This window comes from Cnephaeus nilssonii, assembly GCF_951640355.1.
Source record: "Cnephaeus nilssonii genome assembly, chromosome: 1".
In the NCBI taxonomy this organism is placed as follows: Eukaryota; Metazoa; Chordata; class Mammalia; order Chiroptera; family Vespertilionidae; genus Cnephaeus; species Cnephaeus nilssonii.
The window spans coordinates 63,535,127-63,558,263 of record NC_137072.1 but is presented as its reverse complement, the minus strand read 5'-3'; the positions used below and the strand labels follow the sequence as shown (position 1 = coordinate 63,558,263).

Here is a 23,137-nt window from a genome sequence, read left to right as displayed (position 1 = left end):
AAAACATTTTTGCAACATTGACTATTATAATGGATCCAGTGTTTCTGAAAGATCGAGGGTATCTCTTTCTGTACCTTTCCATATTTGTGTCTTGGAAAGTGATGTCCCTAGGGAAGAGAGTCCTTCTCCAAAGGAGAACTGTAAGTAAACGTAATATAACACTAATGTGTAGCCATATGCAAATGCTGTGTACATATCAGTTGTTTTTCCTTATTTACTATCCATTCTATTCCTTCCAGTAACAATCACTCCCTCCAATTCCAAGTCCTAGAACTTGGTGCCTTTAGTTACTCATGGGTGAGGAGCTCCAGGACCAATCAGAAGTAATGAGACTCAACTTCAGCACTTCTGCTGGGGCTACTCAGAGAGTCTTATTATCTTTTCCATTGGACCTGGAGCTGTAATTTTACAAAGTTAGGACCGCTGATGGATAAATTAAGTTAAAATGGTCTTTAAAAAAAATCACTCAAATAATTAGATATGAATAGTTTCCTGAATTTTCTGTTAATGAAACATTTTGAGGTAGTATAGTAATGATTTATATGTTGAACTCTTAAATACAGCATGAAGTACAAGGCATAAAAAACATAAAACAGAAGAATATCTGAGAAATATCCTACAGTGGAAACAATGGAATTATTATATGTTTTAAAAGAAATAACCAAAAACATAGATCAGCAAACTGTGTTCCAAGAAACTGTAACTAAAGTCACATCAATTTCCTGTAGCTGCTAGATAACACACTGGGAGCAGAGCACTGATGAAATTTCTCTCCTTTTTGTAAATGTTGATTTGGTCCTGTTTTTCTAGCAGGCTAAGAAAAGAAATTTACTTACAGTTATGAAATTCTAATTTTAAAACATATTACATGTAACCTGAGAATGCCTCAAGCAATACATAAGATTAAAATAATACATGAAAATTTGGATACGCCACTCTTGGCTGCTAATGGGTTTCAATTGTAATAATTTTCAAATAAATTTTTATCTCATATTCTTTTTCATTGACATAACAATGTTCTGACCAGTAGATGTAATCTGTGTCAGTTTATAAGCGTTTCCCAGATTCTAGGCTTGAAACAGCCACTTTTCTTTTACTACTTAATCGCAGACACCCAATTACAGTCAACAGCGGGAGCGGAAACCACAAGGCCATCTCCTCAGTGTATACTGCAATCTTTAGAAAAGTGACTTATTTCTATCAATATCTTCCTGGACGACATTTCTGAGACAGTGCCACTGCTCTACGTACCCAGATCAAAGTTGTTGGAATTGAACAGGAATTCTGGTAAGTAAAAAAACTCTGGGATCAGTTCTTTTACGTCTGCCATGTTGTGCTTTGATGCTGAATACCAGGCCTCCCGCACACTGTGGAACATCCGGTCAGCCAGGTCAAAGTGGCCTCCCTGTGGGCAGAATGAGAAGGCATTGCCCTATTAGAGAAGCATTCCCACCTCACAGCTTCAGTCAAGCTCAAGGGCTTGAAAACACTAAGTAGAAGTTTGCTTCCATTTCCCATCATCCTATGTCAAATACACTACATTTTAAACGATCACCCCCCAAAATTAATCGAATTAATTATTTCTGGGGTATTCTTTACAAAGGGTGCTCAATGTATTTGTTTTGTAATCAGAGTGAAATCCAAATGTAAAGACTTTAAAAAGCCATTTAAAAAATACTAGTTTTTAGAGAGAGGCAAGACAATAAGGAATATCAATTCTTCTTTATTTTGATGATGCTCTCTTAAAGATTGTAGTCATTTACAGTTGGAGATGTTCCAGGTATATATATGCTTGACTAATTTCACAAATAACATTACACTGAAGTTCCACACCAATGAGAACTAAGTGGAGAACTAGGAAGGTGATAAAAAATATATAGGTTGATAAAACAAATTCAAATAGAAATGGGATTTCTTTTTCCCACCACCCCCTTCCTCAATCAAGCTCTTTATACTGTGTTTTAAGCAAACACAGAATAACAGTCTCTATGATGAAGTTCACTGTGGCCATCAAGGGCTTCCATAATCTGGACTCTAGGACTCCCCACACTTACTCTGCTCCAGACACATTGGCCTCCTAGCTGTTCCTGAGGCATCTCAAGCATACACTTCACTTAGGGCCTTGCCTGGGCTGTGCCCTTTGCCTAGAACACACTTTCACCAGACACTGGTATGATTAACTCCCTTTCCTCAAAGTTTTTGTTCATATGTTACCTTTTAAAGAAGACTAACTCTGATCATTCCTTAAAACTGCATTGTGCCCGGCCAATGTGGGTCAGTAATTGAGCATCAGCCTATGAACCAGGAGGTCACGGTTCAATACCTGGTCAGGGCACATACCCAGGTTGCAGGCTCAATCCCCAATGTGGGGCATGATGGGGGCAGCCGATCAATGATTCTCTCTCATCACTGATGTTTCTATCTCTCTCTCCCTCTCCCTTCCTCTCTGAAATCAATAAAAACATATATTTTAAAACTCTGCATTTGATACCTCCCCTGCCTCCCATTCTCCTTTCCCTGATCTATATTTTTCTGACAGCATTTATCACATTCTAAAACACTTGACAATATATTCATTCTGCTTGACTGGCTCCCTCAACCAAAATAGTATATAAGCTCCACACGGCAGGGCTTTTGCCTTTATTCATTAAAGTACTGCAAGCACCAGAATACTGTCTGAATGAATGAAAGAGAATGTGGAGAAAAACAGCTATAATTAAGAAAACAGCAAATGAGATAGACTAATTACTTTTTTTTTTTTTAATGTTTGTTGAATTCAACCAGTTAAGGCTGAATTCCATATGCCTCGCCAGAAAGCATATGCTACTTGTTTATTTGACTAAAGGACCTTGGCACTTGTTTATTATAAACAAATTCTAGTTTATTCATCAATTTTGATATAGCAAAATTTCACTTTAATTATGTTTTGTAAGGCAAGATGACAGTATTTTTTTTAAAAAGCAACAATTTTCAATAGAAAGAATGCCTGTGCAGAATGGGACAATTCTGAATTTAGAGTTTTACCTGCAGCCGTAAGAATATCTGTGTGAAAGGCTCCATCCTCACTAGGTATGAAGCCACAATCATGGCAGATGAATAGTGGGTCCCATAGTGGTAGGCTGGAGTTTCTCCTGCTCAAAAAATTACAGCAAAATTGAAAACAAAAGAGTAAACATAAAAAATAAAATTGGTATTAATAGGCTTAAAAATGCTGATGACACTAAATACAGCTGGTGCTGGCGTTTGTAGCATGAAAACCTTGTGGTGACACTGCTCCCCTCACTTACATATTGGGCAGTAATGAAATATAAGTATAACCTGATGCCTTTCCCTTCAAACTTAGCATATCTAGCAATTCCTGTTTTGAGGCTAATTGTAATGGATAACTCTGAAGAGCAAAACATCTCCACTAAAGCAGCATATTTATTGACTTGCAGATACTTTTCATTAGGTTCTTTCTGGCTCTGCACCATCATATTTCCCTAAATTGTTTATGAATATTATGCAATTTTTACTACTCTTATTGGCAGGGGGGGTGAAAAAGAGTCCAGCCCTGGCTGGTTTGCTCAGTGGTTAGGGTGTCAGCCCATGCACCGAAGGGTCGTGGGTTCAATTCCCGGTCAAGGGCATGAATCTGGGTTGCAGGTTCGATCCCTGGCTGTGGTCGGGGCCGTGTGGGAGGCAACCAACCAATGTGTCTCTCTCACATCAATGTTTCTCTATCTCCCTCCCTTTCACTCTTTCTAAAAATCAATGGAAAAGCAAGAGTCCACATAGGGAATACTGTTAGGCTTAGTTCCCCCCCCCCCCCCCCCGCGCTTTTGTTTTGCTCATTTTCGGGGCACACATAATAAACAATAAACATAATAATAAATAATAAATAAATAAACTGAAGTGTTTCAGAAGGTAGTCAATTTTTATTTTTAAATGCAAAAGGGTTCTAAAAATTGAGTCAATAAATGAAAGAGTAATTCCTGGCCTACCTATGAGTCAAAGTAAAGGAACATTATGATGGGAAATTTCTGCCCTGTGCCAAACAGACATACCTTACTTAGTTTTCTGCCAGTACCTGACAGGCTACCTAAAAGAATCCCTTCTAAGCATGGCCATCAGTTGGCATGCAAAACCAGATTTTCTACTCCGATAGTTGTATAGATGTGTGCATATGTAACATAGCAGAGATAATGACATATAAGCAATTGGGGGAAAGATGCAAGGAGGTCAGACCACTAAATTAATGGCTTACTTTTGAAATTAGGTAAAAGTTTAATGACAAGAAAAGTTACTTACCATTAGGGTCTTCCCAGTCTTTATATCGCTTCTTATACTGAGCTAATCGTTCATCTGTCTGTGCTCCCATTGGCTTCGCCAGGTTTCTAAATGTCTTGGGATTAGTAAGATCAACCTCCTAAAATACAAAATAAACCTAGTTCCACATTACCATACACCCTCTATGCCCACCGATGCAGATATGGTGGCTACAGCTGACAATGGTGATTTGTAAAAACGTGCTAATATCTTTTGGGTTCCATGGCAGAACTGGACTCCAAAACAATGCCATACAGCTGCTGGTCAATCACACTTTATAGAGGGGCACATGGCAGTTTGTTAAGTGGGTCAGTTTGAAGACAACTGCTTTGGAAATTAAGTGTTGACAGAGGAGGGCACTCAGGACCCATATCTGGAGATGAAGAGGAGGAGGGACAATCCTTTCCAGTCTTGGCAAGGACACAGCAGAAGACTGTGGATACAAAAGCTTCAATTCATCTTTATCCTCCGTCACCCACATACCTAGAGGATCAAATCCCCTCTCTGTTCTCTTCCCCACCTCCTCTGTTTCACGCTGACCTTACTTCAGAGCATTTCCTTCATAGAGGTGATTGGGAAGTGACATAAAGTAGAACACTCAGGAATTCATTCGCCTCTAAAAGGCATCAGACTAGGCCAAGTGACTGTCACTGAGACGGAATCTTTCAGTCTGCCACGATTATTTTAAAGCTCATCTCTAGTTGACCTAACTTATATATTTTAAAGGAAACCTGAATTTACCTCCTGAAGGTTTTAAAAGTAGAAATTTGAAATATGCACCTGTGGGATATTTAATTTGTATTCTTTTAATAGGGCGTTATAACCAACCAATTTTGCCAACTTGTACTTTAAAAGTCTTGGGCAGGAGAAATTGATACACATTTATAAATACAAGTCAAATTAGTACATTTGTCCCCTCAAAATTTATATGCAAAATACCTCATTAATATTTTTTTGGTTAATTCAACAAACATTAAAGTGTATGCTAAGTACCAGGCATTATTGTAGAGGCTGGGAATTGAGAGACACATAAGATAGTCTTTGCGCTAAAGGACCTCACAATCAAGTAGGGTCAAACACAAATCATGATAATAAAGTGACACAGCTTCAGGACAGTGATACCCGCGTGTGTCCTGCAGGGTGGAATGGAGCTAGCCAGGTGAATGTGTAATGGGAGAGAAGGTGTGCATGAGCACTGGGAGAACTCCCCACTAGGAGTGTAGCACATGCAGAGCAACTGAAAGATGTCAAGGAGATGGACAGGTAGCCCAAATAGCAATCCTGGGAGCACACAAAGGACAGATTCCTAGGAGCTACGTTGTAAAGGGCACAGTACTGAGGCTTTTAAATTCTCTCCAAATCGTGATAATGATTCATTGAATCATTTTAAACAGAGGGATGACTCAAGTAGATTTGTGTTTCTGACACTGGCTGCAGTGCAGAGAGCAGAGACATCCTCCAGTGGATACAAATAATTACCACTTAAGGAAACCAAATAGAGGTTATGAATTAATACCCAAGAAGTTGGTCAATTATCCACATTCTGTACAAGTCCAATCTAAAGCTCTTCTCATCTTCTTGGAATAAGTGCCTGCTGAGAACTTTAAACTATAAAACATCTAAGCCAATGCAGTATCTCTTAATTACTTTTGAAAATGTGTTCCACTTATACAAAATGACTCGAGATTTACCTCTGAGTCGTAATCTGCAAGGATCCAAGGAAACACAGGATATTGCATGAGGTCATTGTACGATCTGCCGGCCAAAGTGTTCAAGTGCATCAAATACTGGAAGTTGCTGATTTCACCTCTCTTGGGAAAGAGAGATAAGGGTTCATTTTAGAGCAATTGATTACATCCACTATGTTCACTTTTTAAAATGTTATATGCAAAATGAGGTAAAGAACAATTTCTTTCTTATAGATTTCAGAACATCAAAACTTTTTCTAAAAAGAACAAAAATAAGACATTTTTTCTATGGTACATATTTTATGGGTTATTAAAGTGCCTTTTTAACTGTATGACTTGCACCATCTACACTAATAAAAGAGTACTATGCAAATTGACCGTACCTTCACGACGCCCACCAGCCAATCAGGAGTGAGTATGCAAATTAACCCAACAAAGATGGCAGGTTAATTTGCATATGCTGGCTCCAAGAGGCTGGGGGCAAGCATTCTGCACCGCCCCAGCCGCTCAGGGCCTCTGGGCAGCATGGGAAGGCAGAAAGGCGGCTCTGGCCAGAGAGAAGGCGGTACTGGCAGCCAGGGTAAGGAAGGCCCATTCTTGCACAAATCTTCGTGCATTGGGCCTCTAGTCTAACTATAAATTACAAAGGAAGCTTCCATTTTCATTAAACTTACCTCCCATCTCTGAGTGACAGACTTCTCTCCAACCAAAGTACTAAGCAACCCAGACCTGAAATCAATAAATAATTACATTGTAGACAGAAGAATTTTAAATGACTAATTTAGAGTTGACAATTTTAAGTCACCTAGTCCAGGAATTTTTCAGACTATGGAGGACCTATTAGTGGTCATAAAATCAATTTCATCTTCTTAAATATGAAATAACATGGAACTGAACGGAAGAACACAGAACATTGGGAGGCATCACATATAGTAATGAAAGTATTTTCAGTTAATTTTGTCTTAGCTACCTCAGTTTGTGTGTTGTGGGATACAATGTAGAATATATTCTTTTTACTGTGGGTTATGGCAAAAGAGTTTTGAAAACAATTATCTAGTACAACCTTCTGCCTTTTCCAATAATCACTATGTAAAAGGATTTAAAGACATTATGTTGGAATAACAAATAATATACAATATTTTGTACATAGTAGGTACACAGCATATTTTCTAAAAGAGATGTTGAAAGTGAATGAGAAAGTCATTGCTGTTCAGGTTATTTAAAATTGTGGACGTTTTTTGATAGCAGCCTTTTCTAGAATGCTGTAAAATCCTTATTTAAAAAAATATTTTTATTGATTTCAGAGGAAGGGAAAGGGAGAGAGAAGACAGAAACATCAATGATGAGAAAGAATCGTTGATTGCCCCCCACTGGGGATTGAGCCTGGGGGCAACTGGGCATGTGCCAGGAATCGAACTGTGACCTCCTGGTTCATAAGTTGATGCTTAACCATGGAGCCACACAGGCTGGGCTAAAATCCTTCTTTAGGTTTACCAACTTTATAACATTGATAATTATATTTTGAAGATTGCAAAGTGGCTGTCAAACCAGTAAGCAAACACTTAACTACATATTTTACTGTCTGAAAGTAAATTAATAGATTCAGCTCAATGGCATAGATACCACTTGCCACTTACAGATAAATTCTTCTTTCCAATAGGAAAACTGAATGTATAGGATGCTCTCCCTGGAAAAAAGAGCTATGATCACCCCTCAACCTTATAAGAAAGGGAACAATTGGAAAGAAGATTAAAGTTGGAAATGAATGTCTACTTCTTGCCTTTGAGCTTTTAGAAGTTCTTTAAGAACTGCCAATTCAGCACAGAAAGTAGCAAGAACAATGAAAATAGCAAGTTGAAGATGATCAGGGCAGATGAAAGTACTAGCAATTTGATTATAAGTAGAAAAAGGCTGGATGTGCTCTAGGGAAGCCTTTCACTTCCCTTTTTTATATTAACAACATACGTGATTAGGAGCAAAACATGCTTCTGAGGCTAATAAAAGCATGTAGTTAGCATTTGTATTTGCTGAATCTCGGCCAAAGAAAAATAAAAGCAACAACCTAAAGAGAAATACACGAATTTAATATATTTAGATATACACAGACTGGACTCAAATTTTATTTACAAATTATATAATCACCAGTAGTTTTAAGTCATTTTTTTGCAGGTTGTAATAATTAATTTGTAGCCCTGCTTCTCTTCCAGTGGATTATAAAGGACCACAGTTCTGAGCGACTGTGAATGGAGCTGGGTGTGTGGATTCTTAAAGTATCTACATCATCCAGAAGGACTTTCTAAGAGTAAAAGCAGCTGAAAAGAGGACAAGGAAGCACTGATAGGTGTGAACATATAAAAACAGAAGTTTTATTTTAAATGTGAAAAAACAAAATCAAGAGAAAACCTGGGAAATTTGTGAAAAATATGACAAGCATAGGAGTAATAATACATTATTATTGAAAAACCCCATACAAATTGATAAGAACTCAAGAGGAGAGGTTAACTGTTTAAACTACTGTGGTGATAATTTCACAATATATATAAATATCAAATCATTATAATGTATACCTGAAACTAATATGTTATATGTCAATTATATTTCAATTTAAAGAAAAAATCAAACCACCACCAACAAACTCAGGAAAAAAAATGGGCAAAAGTTATAGATAATCCCCAAATGATGATTTTAAGTGGCTAACATTTACTGAGCTCTAGCACTAATAATAAAAGACATGCTCATTTAAAATATGAAAAAAAAAACACTTTATAAAATCGGTAAAAAATTTAAAAAATATAAAGAGTTGAGAAGCATCTTATGGAGACAACTAAACTTATCCACAAATGATTGAATACAAACGTGCATATTTTAATGGAAATTAAGTTGGTTTTGTGTATCAAAAGCCTTCAAATTCATTCTCTTTATTTTACTGAGAGTACTTTACCCTAAAAAAAATAATCAGGAATCACACTTGCATTATCATTAGAAGGGAAGATGATAAAAACGAAATATCCACAAATAAAAGAATGTTTTATACATATGTTGAATAGGTAGCAAATAAAAGTAATGTTTCTGAAGATTTTTTTTAAAGTAGGGGAAACCATTACATATAACACTGAATGGAAGAAGCAAAACAGAAATATGTATAGTACAAACTTAATTATGCATATAGGCATATATGCATCCTTAAAAGACTCCAAGAAAAATGATCAAAATGGGAGCACTGATTTGACCTGATTGGTCATGCACACATTTTCTTTTTTCCTTCTAGTTTTCAGTAATCAAACAATTTTGTGCAACACCAGGAAGAGAAAACACTCATCTGAAATATTAAATAATGCCGTCCAGATACAAACATCGTAATTTCACTATTAAATTATAATGCAAGAAGCAAACACCTACCCTTGCTCCACACTTGTGTTTGGTCTTTGCCCAGACACAGACTCGGAACTGTCAGTTAGAGATGGAACTACAGCCAAAAACCTGGAAAGTTTAAAAATAGCATAAAATTGAAAGTGAAGTCTCAGTCAGGGTCTAATGAGAGCTTGAGAAAGGACGGATGATTCATTTACATCTTGTTTCATTTACCCCTCCATTTCCCAATAAATGGCAGGCAGCGGGAACACATAATAGTTAGAACACTCTGTTAGGATAAGGTGGTCGCTTCCGCAGCCAAATAATAAAAGCCCACAGCAAAATCAATCATTTGGCCTTTTATATATGCTGCCATGTTGCAGGAAGCAAAGGCCTTGCAGCACGGATTCACAGGAATTGAGTCAACTTAATGAAGTCCTAGAGAGTGATTAACAGCTAACTATGCACATGACAGCAAGTAATCCTGACAGCTAAAATGACAGAACAGACACATCACTACATAAATGAAGACCCACACAAGGTAAGGAACTTTATGTGATAATCTTATAATTTTTTTCAGAGTTGCTTATAATGTCAACCTACATTTTTTAAAGGCAAAGAGAATTATGTAGAAATTCTTGGAATGAATATAGACCTTGAATGTGGCACAGACACAGAAATTTCTCACAGAAAGAAAAACTCATCTCCTTCTAATGGTTTCCAGTTATGAAGAGCAAGTAATTTCCTAGTGCTGAAAACAATAGCACCCTTAGAGATTAACAAGGTAGATAACTGAAATTTCAGTCACTTTACTTAGCTCTTCCCATACATGAAGGGGGTTCTGATTTACCAATCAATACTCACAACCACTGCACCTGAAGACGCGCCCTCATTCCCAGGTGCTCACTGCTAACTAACGTTACTGTACTACAGCGGTTAGCAATGCTGCTTGGCATTCATTGTTCCTCATGGAATGACTTGAAACAGAAAACTTCCTTTCCTAGAGGGCCTGCAGGATCTACACCACCCTTCAAAGAGTAAGAGAAGGTCTCTCCTATCTATGATCAGTGCATAAAGCCTTATTATTCATACATCCAACAGAAATATCTTCAAATGCCATGGATATGTACTGTGAGGTTTGTAAAGTAAATTTGAAATACATTTTTATACACAATAAGATAGGGTTATATTATAGTAAGTGCTTTATTTGTACTACTTTTCCAATGGTGAAGATATCCAACGTCCCTTCCAAGGCCAGAGAAAGTCTCATATGAGTGTAATTTCTAAGGAAACTTGGTCTCTCTGTTCAATATGAAGAAAGCCTATTTGGAACCTGAAGTGTTATTTTTGAAGCTACACTTCACCATCCTTTTACATTTAGAGATGCAGGACTTAGTGATGAAAGTAGCTTTGGATGGTAACTATACGTTGCCAGAAGAAAAAATGGCATTTCAAAATAAAATAGCATCCTTATTAAAGCTAGTTAGAAGAATCATGTTTATAGAGGTTGGCAAAAAGTGAAACAAATATTTTCTTCAAAGAAATTAATTCTCTGATCTAAACTCTAGATTTTTAAAAACTAGCTAAACTGGTAGTTTCCCTTCCATCTCTTCCCATGATAGCATTATCAAGTATTCCTAATAAGCAATACCTTTGATAGACTTTATTTCTAATTCCTTTCTGAAAAGCAAGGAGATAATTCCGTCCATCTCCGGAGAAAACTTCCACAGCAATAGGCTGAAATGATCAGAGAAAAAAAGACATAAAGAAAAACACAAATAAGTTATATATTAACTTTTCCACTATCAATTTCTACGAATTTGAAAAAGTTAACCCACTGAAGAACACTGAGTCATAAATTCCCAGCAGATTCAATTACAAAGTAAACAGAGCCAATTTGTTTCAAATGTGTTCTCAACTTTTTTAAAAAAATATTTCATAATAGAATGGTAAAATAAAAAAAGTTATAATTCTGTAAAATTATAATGAAGATGTAATTTTTATATTAAAAGGCAATTATAATGTTGATTTGGATAGCTATAGATAAGGATGGATGACCAAGATATCACTTAAGTTTTAGGTGGTATTTTTATTTTTTAAAGAGATACATTATACAGAGTTATGCACCGTGTGATGTCAGTTTGTCTGTCACATACTAGTAACCAAATTTAAGGAATAATCTATGAAATACTCTAAGGGATAATGCAGATCCTGCAGAGGGTTTTCATGGCATGCATCAGTTTTAAAATAATACAAGTTCTGAATAAAGGAACATGACAAAACACTGGGTACTACTAAGTCAACCCACCTGCAGAAGATACCTCCTTTTATGTACCTCCCTGATATCTTCATACGCAAAAATGCTGCACGTTCTCTTGAGCTGACTGGGGCCTTGCCTGGCTCCTCTAGGAATAATTGGCTCATGCATACTATAGGCAGCCAAGGGAAAGGAGATAAACAAAAACACAGCGAGAGATAAATTCAAAGTTCATCAAAAGCTGTTATTCTCAACATATGAATAGAAGGGAGAATATTCACTTAAAAATATATTTAAGAGACTAATTTGTCAGCTACTCAGCACACAAGCAACCTCCTTTGATGAAGTTAATTTTAAAATCCCATTATTGCTATCAGGGCCGACTTATCCATCAGACACAGTGCCTAGATCTAAATACTTTCAGGGGCCAAGAAAATGTTTTAATTTCTTTTAAAACCAGAAGAACAAAATTAAACTTGTAGGCAGAAGAAAATGTTTTAATATGTAATATGTATATATTCATCTTTAAACTAAGAGTCATAAAATATAAATTTTAATGTTTTTATATGGAGAAAGGGGCCCATGAAAGTCATAATGTGGCCCTAATTGTTGCTGAAAGTGACTATATGAAATATCTCCTAGGAATGAATTGCAGAGATCATGTCTACATTCAACAGTGTTAGGTGTTCAAAATGGCAAAGGAAGAGAAAAACGTGTTGAATTTCTAAGCCTTTAGCTTTTCATCTTCCTTCTAGCTTGTCTGCCTTGTGGGTTTTCCGTTACCCACTATCACTTCCATCACAGAACTGGCAGAAGAAAGGAAGACGGGTAAGACTCAGCTCACTGCTGCCTGAGCCTCGGTCACACTGCTTCCAGGGCACCCAGGGCATGGACGCTCTTCCTGCTAGAGGGCTGGCAGTGGCCTGCGTTTTCCCTATAACTGTGCTTGTACTAAAATTTTTTAAAAAGAATAATTTGCAAATTCAGAATAAGTTCATAAACATATAGATTATAATATAGGAAATTTGGTGTCTAATATTATGAATTCATAGTCAAAATTTTAGTTTTCATTTTGAAATATAAAGCCATTGTTTTCTTTATTACTTTTAAATAACTATTACCCTTGTGGATATTTAACATAGATGCACACAAACTGAGAGGTAACATTATTTGAAACACAATTTCTGGATTAAAAAACACGATGTGAATAATATTGTTTTCTAAAGATAGCTGTACTGTATGTCTCTGTATTCATCTACTTACTTTGGAGGTAAAGTTTCAATGTCTCTTATTTCTCTTGTTGCTGTCATTGTAAATCCATCAATCACATAAAAATGCTCTTTACCAAAGAGAAGCAGCCCCTCACTGGTATCCAGGCCCTGGACTCGAGCACAACGGTACATGTGTTGGATCTATAAAGAAAAACCATAAACATGCATTAACATAGATTAAGAATTTTTTTTTTTAATGTAACTGAAACAAAATGTTTTAAAACATGGATTTAATGGGAGAACAGGATTTTACCGGAGTCCCTCTGTGAAGGCATCCCCTGAGCCAAGCATAGTAAATGAGTGTAAGCATATTTAAGAGAATCTGTTAAGACAGTAGTCTGATTTGTAGTTGACCTCAGTAAAAAGAAACAACCATTTAGTCATATCCATTCACCCCCCATGCATCATCCATTTCTCTCAATATTCACGAATACTCACTATGTGCCAGGCACATATGTACCAGGTTCCACAGGTGATGAACAAGTTCAATAATGAGGGATACAGACAGAAAACTTGGCAGGAAAGGGAACTGAGGCATACATGTAAACAGATTAGGACTGAGCCCTGTGTGAGCCAAGATGATACAAAGTGAAAAAGGTCTGGGGAGCCTAACAATCCTGAGTGAATTCTGGTTTTGTTACTTATTGTAGATCTAGCCAAGTTTCCTCATTTCTCTGGGCCTCTGTGTCTTCGTTTGTAAATTTCAAATGCACACTGGCTTGTTGTCAGAGCAAGATAATTTACATAATCATGTTTGCAATTGTTGGCTGCTTTCTCTTCCACACAGCTCACTTTTCCTTTTTCCATAACAACTCCTGGAACTAGAACTGGGAATTGGTCCCTATCTGCTCCCACCTGGATCCTGCCTGCCTGGCCGACTTATGCCATTGTAAAAAGCCCAAATTGGCATAAGTTATATTTTCCTCACAGAAGGAAGGAATCACTGAATCGCTCAATGTAAGTATTGTTTTCTTTCCAATGAGCAGGATCTGTTCTTATTAAAAATTCTTTCTTGTTTAAACATAGTTCAACATGAGTCAAGGAAAAAGATCAACAACTAAACCAGAGGCAAACAAATGTCAAATAAATGTCAGTTTGAATATACTTCCTGTACTACTGAATCTTAAAATAGCAAAAACTGTAGTCATGAGATTAAAAGTTTAACAAGTGACAGCATTAGAAAGTAATTTTCTAAAATATGCAAATGTAAGTCAATTTTCATAGCCACATTTGAACTACTTCAATAATAAAATGGTAGAATGTTACAGGAAAAATACTGATGCACTTTTAAAGTACCTTTAGTGTAGTGTAACATACTACAGAAAAATGTTTTTCATAAATGCACAGCTTGGATTTTCAAATGCTAAATATGCTGCAACCGGCATCCTAATGAAGAAATATAACATTCCCAAGACTTCAGAGCCTCTCTTGTGTTTCCTTCAGACTTAATGAACTTTTGCAGTTATATGGTTTTAAAAATATTCTCATTCCACATTAATAAGGCCATATGGACACAATTTAAAAAATTATATACTAATTTCTGGTTACTACTTCAGAGTGGGCCAGATTTCAAGGGTCATTCCAAGATCTAATATAATTGACAAAAGACCATTCTTTAAATAGTTGATGATCACTAATCCTCCCTCCCTCCCTCCCTCCCTCCCTCCCTCCCTCCCTCCCTCCCTCCCTCCCTCCCTCCCTCCCTTCTTTCCTTCCTTCCTCCCTTTATTTACTCAACCAAACACTCCTTCACTCAAAGGTTTTAGGGTGTCTGCTAAGTGAGGAGCTGTACAGCAATAGGGTGGGAATAAGAAGCACTGCGGCCTATCAGGAGCTCCCTGGCTAGGGCGAGAGACAGACACAGGAACAAATAATCAGGACCTGATAAAATAGAGTAATATATACAAGGCATTATAAAAGCATAAAAGAGGGTATCTAACCAAGCCTGAGTTGGCAAGACAATCAAGAAACACTTCCTACATTTAAGTATTAAAGACATCCAAATAAATTAGACTGTATCAATGGGAGTTACAAAGAGAGGTTATGCAAATGATGGAGAGAGAGGCATTTTGGCAGGGAAGAGAATGAGTTAAGTGTAGAATGAAGAAATAACATCATGGATGTAGTAAACTGCAAGGCACACAATGCTGCAGGGGGCTCAGGCTACAAGGCAGGGTCAGTAAGAGGAGCTTGGAGAGATGGGCAAGGTGCAGGAGGCTGAAATAGAAAGGCAAAGTAATGTTCTATGAGTGAGAAGGCTGGGGAGATGGCGCAGACTGGCTGAAGCTTCTTGTAGGTATCACTAGAGTTATGGAGTTGAAAAAGCACGAGGTCAGAATGGGTTGTGTACATGGGTTTGGAATAGAGAATTATAGCAAGAACTGCAGTCCAATAAAGGGAATAGAGGAAGATGGTGAATTAGGTGTCAATTGTTAATATGTGTCTGATGAAACCTCATGCTGTTTTATGTAATCAGCTAGGACAGAAAATCCTGAAGATGAGAGAAGTAAAGTACTGAACCCAAAAGGTGGTTTAATACTGTGTTTCATCAGAGAGGCTGAAATATTTATCTTCTGCCACCCTATCAACCAGTCTTGTAAACTGGAAACAAGTTACTTACATACAATCCTTACTTTTTAGAAGCACCATACCTTTTCTCCGTCCTCTAGGAGGCGAAGTAGGGTGGCGTTGTCTGTTTTCTCCTCCTCTTCTATAGAGCCACTCTCAGCAATCTGGTCTTGTAACTGCTCCTGGTTCTCCTCATCGCCTCCATCAGGTGCAGATCGGGACCGTTTTAGAGGAGGCTTGACCAGACCTACAGGATAATAACCAAGAGGGCCATGTGACCTTGCAGGGCCATTTGGGAAGCACTTTAGTCTCATGCAGCCCCTCCAATACATTTCCAATTTGAGGTAACTCAGGAAGATATAGGAGGCAACACAGTTCAGTGGTTAACAACACAGACTCTGGAGTTAAATGGCTGTGTGACCTTGGAGAATTATTTGCCCTCTCTGAATCTCAGTTTTCTTACCTATAAAACTGGAATAGGAATACTGCTTATCTTAGAGAATTGTTGGAGGACAAAATGAGGTAACTCATGTAATAAAAGCACTGAGCATTATTGTTATAAATAGTAAATTCTAAATAAGTATCAGATAATGATAAACAGAGAGTTTAGCATCATTAATGGTAAGAATGGCGTTGCTTATGGACAAGTGTCATTGAGGAGATACCATGAATAAATGATCAATTCCTACCAGAAACAAAAGTAAAGATAACAATTTATAAACATGATTATAAGAGATCCCACCTACTTAGACTGCCCATGAGGACTATTTTAAGACTTAGGTTATAAGCAGCAGTATGGTCATTCATATATCCTATCATCAGGCCATGAGGAATAAGAACAGAATTCTTTATAACACAGAGACAAATCATTTAATTTGCAGATTAAGGAAACACTTTACTGCCTACATTTGGATAACTTTATTAATAATCACAGGAGATGACATTAAAATCAGTTAATGAGATCCCAAAATATGAGAACCACTCAAACTCCCACATTTAATTAAATTAATAGTCTTAGTTGTACCAAAGAAAAGTCATGTTACACCTACCAGTGATAGTTGCTTTAAGAATTTTGGAAAGTATTAAGTCAGCCTGTTAGAATCTTATGCTTTCAATATGTGTTATCAGAGGCTCTGCTTTGCCTTAATAAGAACCTTATTTTCACATATAAAAGAGCATAATAAGTAAGCATGAGAACATCCACAAGGGGAAAGCTTACAGCTGCATTATTTTTAATTTGGTGAATCAAAACCTCCATCTCTATGTCTAGAATAACACCTTGCATATTACAGTAGAGGCACTGTATTTGTGGTTTTAGCTCAATTAGAGATTAGGAAAATGAGGTCAAGAGAAGTGAAGAGCCAATGACCCAAACACAAGTTGACTGACTCACTTTGTGAATTGTACCAGGGGGTTTATACCCAGTAAATACAGCTTTAGAGTATCTCAATAATTTTGCTGGTGCATTGTCAAGAAAATTAGAAGGTTGTAAACTGTTCAACTACTGAAAGTTTCAAGGATTCTATGAAAATTTTATATCAATTATGAAATGCTTAGTAAGTCAGAATCATTATGAGAAAACAGGTATCCTATATAATAAAGAGGTAATATGCAAATTGACCACCACACCCTTGCACACAAGATGGCAACCCCCATGTGGTCACAAGATGGCCACCACAAGATGGCCGGCAGGGGAGGGCAGTTGTGGGTGATGAGGCCAGCAGGGAAGGGCAGTTGGGGGTGACCAGGCCAGCAGGGGAGGGCAGTTGGGGGGAACCAGGCCTGCAGGGGAGGGCATTTAGGGGCGACCGGGCCGGCAGGGGAGGGCAGTTGGGGGCAATCAGGCCTGCAGAGGAGGGCAGTTGGGGATGATCAGACCGGCAGGGGAGGGCAGTGGGGGCGATTGGGCCAGCAGGGGAGGGCAGTTGGGGGCAATTGGGCCAGCAGGGGAGCAGTTAGGTGTCAATCAGGATGGCAGGCAGAAGTGGTTAGGGGTGATCAGGCAAGCAGGCAGGTGAGTGTTTAGGAGCCAGCAGTCCCAGATTGTGAGAGGGATGCAGGCTGGGCTGAGGGACACTCCCCCTCAGTACATGAATTTCATGCACCAGGCCTCTAGTATAATAATAATAGGAGAAATGAATCACAATTTTCTATGGTGTTTTTGGTCGAGATGGTCATATACTTTTTGGTTTTAATCTATGGGATGTAAAACTGATTTTTATAGTTCTTAATTTATATCCTGGGGCTTTATTTATTAAATATGCCTAGATTTTGAATTTATGGTGAAGCAGAGGCTTAAAGAAGTTAAAACAATGGATTGATTTATTCAGTATTGACTGAATCCCTGTATTGTGGTAGTCATGCCAAAAGCTATAAAGTGAGATGAAAAATAATCTCTGCCTCTGAGAAACTGATAATTTAGAAAAACATAAAGCAGTGAAAAATCACTGAAACTGCTGTGAGAGAGGTGAGCAAAGAGTTACTGGTGGACAGGGAGTTGAAAAAGTTCCAGAGAAGAATGACTGGATTATTCCCTGGTCTCTTTAAGACTGGGGAGGGTCTGTTAAGGTCTAAATCATGGAGAAGCTGTAGAAAGGAGTCAGAGTGCATACCTATATAAAAGTAAAGAATCAACAAGCCCATGGCCATTTTAATTCAATTCATCACCATACGTATGTTTTACTAAGCTCTTAAAAGTACAGATTTAGAATAATCATAGGAAAAAAGACTATTACTGTTTACTGTTGGCTAACATGCACTAAGGACACATTGTTAGTAGTGGTTTTAAACTTATAAATATTTACTTAGTTATTAGTTAACTGAAAATATCAGGTGCCATGAGAATTCTGCAAAATACAATAAAAAAAATTATTATCAAGTCAACGGGCATATTGCATTCATTTGCAGGCAATAAGAAAGAGCCAGTTGCTTTAAAAGTTCAGATGCAGAAATTATTTTTAAGAACGAGATGGCATAATATTTATAGATATCTTTAAGGCTGGACCTACTGTTCACAATTGCTCCTATTTTCATATACATTCAAATATGAGGAATGCTCTAGTGATTTCAGATTGAAACGCAGAGAAAGGCTGACCTTTGACTTTGGCAATAGTGTCTTCACCGTGCTCTGGCTCTTGCTGAGCAGCTTCACCTTCTGAACTCTCTACTATGGCATCTTGGACAATGGCGGGATTGCCAGAGGCTAGTCGCATGTAGTATTCTTTGCTGTCATAACTTATGGCTCTTCTGTACCTAGCAGGTTTCTAAGAAATAACAAGAGAAAAGAACTCAAGTAATTGTCTTCAAGAATTAAAATATAAGCTTCCCTAGGGAAGGTATGGTGTCAAGACTTCTTTACATGTTACCTTTTTCCTAGGGATTTTTAATGGACTGTATTTATACACAGTAAGTCCATAGATTACTGGGGTTAAGTTTCTTTATTTTTAAATTCCATTGATTTTTAAAAGACATATGTAAAACAATATTAGCAGTTTTGTTCTTCCCGAAATAGAAATGAACCATCTCTAGTCAAATAACATTTTCACATTAGTACAGTATGGGCTCACTGATGTATCAGAAAACTTCCCTATACAGTAGTGTGGAGAGAATGCCCAGTGTTGGAGAGCATCAAGGTACAAGGGGGATGTCTAGTCTGCAAGGAGCCTGGAATGCTGCTTCCGCCCCAAGTAAAGTAAGTAGGTCAGGCCTAAAGGGCCAGCCCTTCAGTTGGAGTCATCTATACGAGTGTTTACTTCAGATACTTAGAGGTAGAGACTCAGAACTGCCCTGGTCTTTCGCATATTCCCAGGTCTCACTGGAACTCTGAAAATGGCCCAAACCTTCAGAGAGTCCTGACCAACATGGACTCAACCAGCTTCAGGCCAGATGGTGCTCTGTGGTTGGTCTGCCACTTCGAGCTGGTATCTCCAATTTGTTAAAACATCCTCATTGTTGTGTAGGAGAATATGATCCATAAACTTACTGAGTATATCAAGAACATATATAAGTCAATTTAGAAGAAGAAATTTATTACCTACAACATTGGAAAATAAATTTAACTTTTTTGGCATGAAACAAGAACATTTATTTTTCAGAATAATTAATATTTACCCTAAAAATATGTTCTCCAATTGACCTAAACCTTTTTTTTTTCTTCCCACCTAATACAATGAAAACATTAAGGTCTAAAAGTTCCTACCAAAAAAGTAAAACCAGAGGGAAAAGTTTACATGTATAAAGGTTCCTCAATCAGACCCAGACTTTGGATTAACAATTAGAAAAGGATGGGGTTTGAAACATGTTTTTAAATGCTCTCTTTGTAAACATTTACTTTGCCTTTCCTATTAATAAGAGTATCTAATTTAAAATATTCTATTGGCCTACTCTTCAAGCTCAAGTATTCAATACCTATTGTTTACAATAATGCTTATTTCAAGCAAGACATTTAAAAAAAATGATTTCAAACTGAAGTGAAAAACGGTGTCCAATTGGTTGGAATATCTGGATGAAAATACTGAATCAATTTGAGATAAAAGTATACCTAACTAAAGCCACACCGGCCTCCTTTTAATTTCAGGCACAGAATCAGAATAAAGAGAGCTGCAAGCTAACTGAAGACTAATATCCAGCAAATGGAAACTGAAATATATTATATAACACAGGAAAGTATTACAATGATGTAAAATAATATCACAATTATGGAAGGATCAACCTAGATGAACAAACTAATAAGAACATTGAAATATTTTTGAAATGAAAGAAAGGTAATACATTTTGTACTGTAACAGTTCTTTTACTTGGTGTATAACTATTATCTTTAACTCAAAATTGTTCATTTAAAAAAGATGAAAGCAGAGTTAGTGATGGGCAAGACAATGAATGAACACATGTGGGACAACATTTACAGATTTTAACTCAGAACCATAGGCATTTTCTGTAAATATTTTGAAGCATATTTCTGTGTTCTAAAGAACTACAGTTTTTATTGAATTATGTACAGAATCTTTCTGGGGGGAAATTATAATTTTTTAACAAATTAAAATAAATTTAAATTGTAATTTGAAAAGTGATCATATACTCTTAGTTTTGATTATACTCTTCTGATTGAAAAAAATAATTTAAAAAGAGGAATATCCTTTCATTCTCAAAATACAGTTTACTATCTAGAAAAATTAAATGAGTAATTGAAAAAAGAGTTGAAGGTGTCAGGCTGCCCATTACTAACATGTGTCAGAACTTGTTAGTTAAGTATGAAGCCATACACATTTTATAGTGAGAGCAATGAATACTCCGCCTGTTAGTGAGCCGCACACAGACCCTAGGAAGCTAATTAGAGCAAAGCCGAGAAAGGCCAGAACAGTTCTCAGCATAAATGAAACCCACTTTTCAACTCTAAGAAACTTACAGGAAGAGCAAATTGAAATTCAATCTTTTAAGTTAGTCTAGTCTACCATGCACTAAAAACAAAACAAAACAAAAAACCAAAACTGCAAGTAGTTTGCATTATTTTATGGTAATTTGTTTTACCTTTTGAGGAATGATATCATCGGAAGTCTCAGGCTGTTTACTTGGGATCTCAGACTGAAAACAGGGTATTAAGTATAAACACATCAGAAAAAAAAAACCATAAAGAATAACATAAAAATAAATTTTTCTTGAGGATTGTGTGGAATAGGAACTGTACTCATGCAAAAGAAAATTAACACGACATCCTAGGCTGTTTGAAATAATCACAAAGCACCTTGTGATTATTTTCTCCATTATCAAGAGTAGTTTTAGAATGAAATTAAAGTACACTAATTCTCAAGGCTACTCACTGAACAGGACATACTTAAAGATCACACTGACACAACTTCAGCACAGGCTGCCTTTGGCATGAATGATTTACAGGCAACTCTTCATGGCTTCAAAAGGAAAAAAAAACTAGAAAATAGAACATTATGCTAGCTATTGTCTTTCACCTACCTTTCACCTGCTCACTCCCTATTCCCCAGATCTGTTTTGTAATAGGAGCAACTGGTTTAAACGATTATCTGCACTACCCCTGAACCAAAGAAATCACTAAGTGCTTGTTATTTAAAAACATCCTCTCATAAAGGTCCAAGGCCTTTACTTTCTTCACCATCTTACAGCTATAACCCCATAAAGGCTGAGAGCAGAAGGCAGACTGGATGGCAGCCTCCACCAAAAGTTTTGGTAAAGAGTACTTTTAAAGAATTAGGTACAGATGAAAAGGGGTAGGGGGGCCAGGGCTGGGTGGAGGAGGATTAAGGGGCGGGGGAGGGGGGCATAGGGACATCTGTAATAGTGTCAACAATTTAAAAAAGAAGAATTAAGTGGCTGCTTTATATTTTATTCTCAGAATAAAATCCTGATCGACAGAAGGAAATTTCTAGTTAAGCTGTATTGTGTGGCTTATGCAGGTAAACACACAGATACCTACAGACAGACAATAAGGCACCCAAGAACTACTTCCAATTAATCTTCCTTTTCCCGGTTGATATCTGAAGATGACTTCCAGTATCTTTCCCTATGGTAAACAGGAATAGGCAAAATGCTTTCACAGATGTTTGCTTCCCTAGACAAAACAAGTGCGGGGCCAACTGGACATGCTTTCAAATACTTCATGTGGTTTTAGTAAACCTTTGTTTTTCAAAACAAACTTTTAAACTCATACCTTATATTTAAGAATAATCTTTAAAGTATACATGCATGTTCTCTATCTTGATAAGAGTTTGGGTTACACATGTGTATACTACACATTTTTTAAAATTCATGGAATGATACACTTAAGATTTGTATGTTTCAATGTGTGTAACATTTATGTCAATAAAAACAGAATTATGAACAAGGATTGAACTCTATTGACATGCATGTGGAAGTGCACAGGGATGAAGGGCACTGATTCTGCAATCACTGAAATTCCTAGAAAAACAAGATAAATGCTGGATAGATGTGTGAGAAACCAATATAGCAAATGGACCAATGACTATTGTCAAACCCAACTCTGATATCCACTACGTACCCCTCAACTGGACTATGGGCAGGGTCTGACAGGTACACGCTTATATTGTCTCTGCAGCATATGATATAGTGCTGCTGTTTTAATACATGTGCTCACTGATCCACTAACTAAAGTTCTTATTTTATTAAATGGTAGTAAAGAATTCAATAGCTAAGATATATGTTATACCCGTGGTCGGCAAACTGCGGCTCGCGAGCCACATGCGGCTCTTTGGCCCCTTGAGTGTGGCTCTTCCACAAAATACCATGGCCTGGGCGAGTCTATTTTGAAGAAGTGGCGTTAGAAGAAGTTTAAGTTTAAAAAATTTGGCTCTCAAAAGAAATTTCAATCGTTGTACTGTTGATATTTGGCTCTGTTGACTAATGAGTTTGCTGACCACTGTGTTATACCAATAATTTTAGTAGTACCTCAGCTCTCCTTTAAAATTTTAATATATTATTGTTGTAATTATGTTCATATAGAAATCTCAATTTCTCCAAGTCAAAATTTCTAGAAAATAATTTTTTAGTCCGTTTACTTGAAATTTTTCTATAATGCTGGAAATAGAATTTCCTGAACGAGTTGCTCAGTTTCTGAGTCCTGGGACATCTATATATTACATAAAAATATATGTGGAGGCAGTTATGAGAGACTCCCTTAATTGGAAAAGGATCCTATCAATAAATTTACG

At 37.0% G+C, this 23,137-nt stretch overlaps 1 protein-coding gene across 6 annotated transcripts in view; it reads right to left on the bottom strand.

Moving 5' to 3' along the window:
• WDFY3 (WD repeat and FYVE domain containing 3) overlaps positions 1-23,137 on the bottom strand; it is a 272,662-nt gene that overhangs the window by 28,349 nt on the left and 221,176 nt on the right. For 5 of the 6 annotated variants that reach the window (XM_079786784.1, XM_079786785.1, XM_079786783.1 and 2 more), the window contains 12 exons: positions 20,970-21,023; positions 18,538-18,706; positions 15,527-15,690; positions 12,868-13,016; positions 11,656-11,776; positions 10,999-11,084; positions 9,396-9,476; positions 6,671-6,725; positions 6,000-6,119; positions 4,291-4,408; positions 3,025-3,131; positions 1,252-1,405 (listed from right to left, as the gene is read on the bottom strand). In XM_079786784.1, the coding sequence (XP_079642910.1) occupies positions 1,252-1,405; positions 3,025-3,131; positions 4,291-4,408; positions 6,000-6,119; positions 6,671-6,725; positions 9,396-9,476; positions 10,999-11,084; positions 11,656-11,776; positions 12,868-13,016; positions 15,527-15,690; positions 18,538-18,706; positions 20,970-21,023 (1,378 nt within the window). The remainder of the gene's footprint in view (positions 1-1,251; positions 1,406-3,024; positions 3,132-4,290; positions 4,409-5,999; positions 6,120-6,670; positions 6,726-9,395; positions 9,477-10,998; positions 11,085-11,655; positions 11,777-12,867; positions 13,017-15,526; positions 15,691-18,537; positions 18,707-20,969; positions 21,024-23,137) is intronic. The other variant, XM_079786781.1, reaches the window with a different exon arrangement.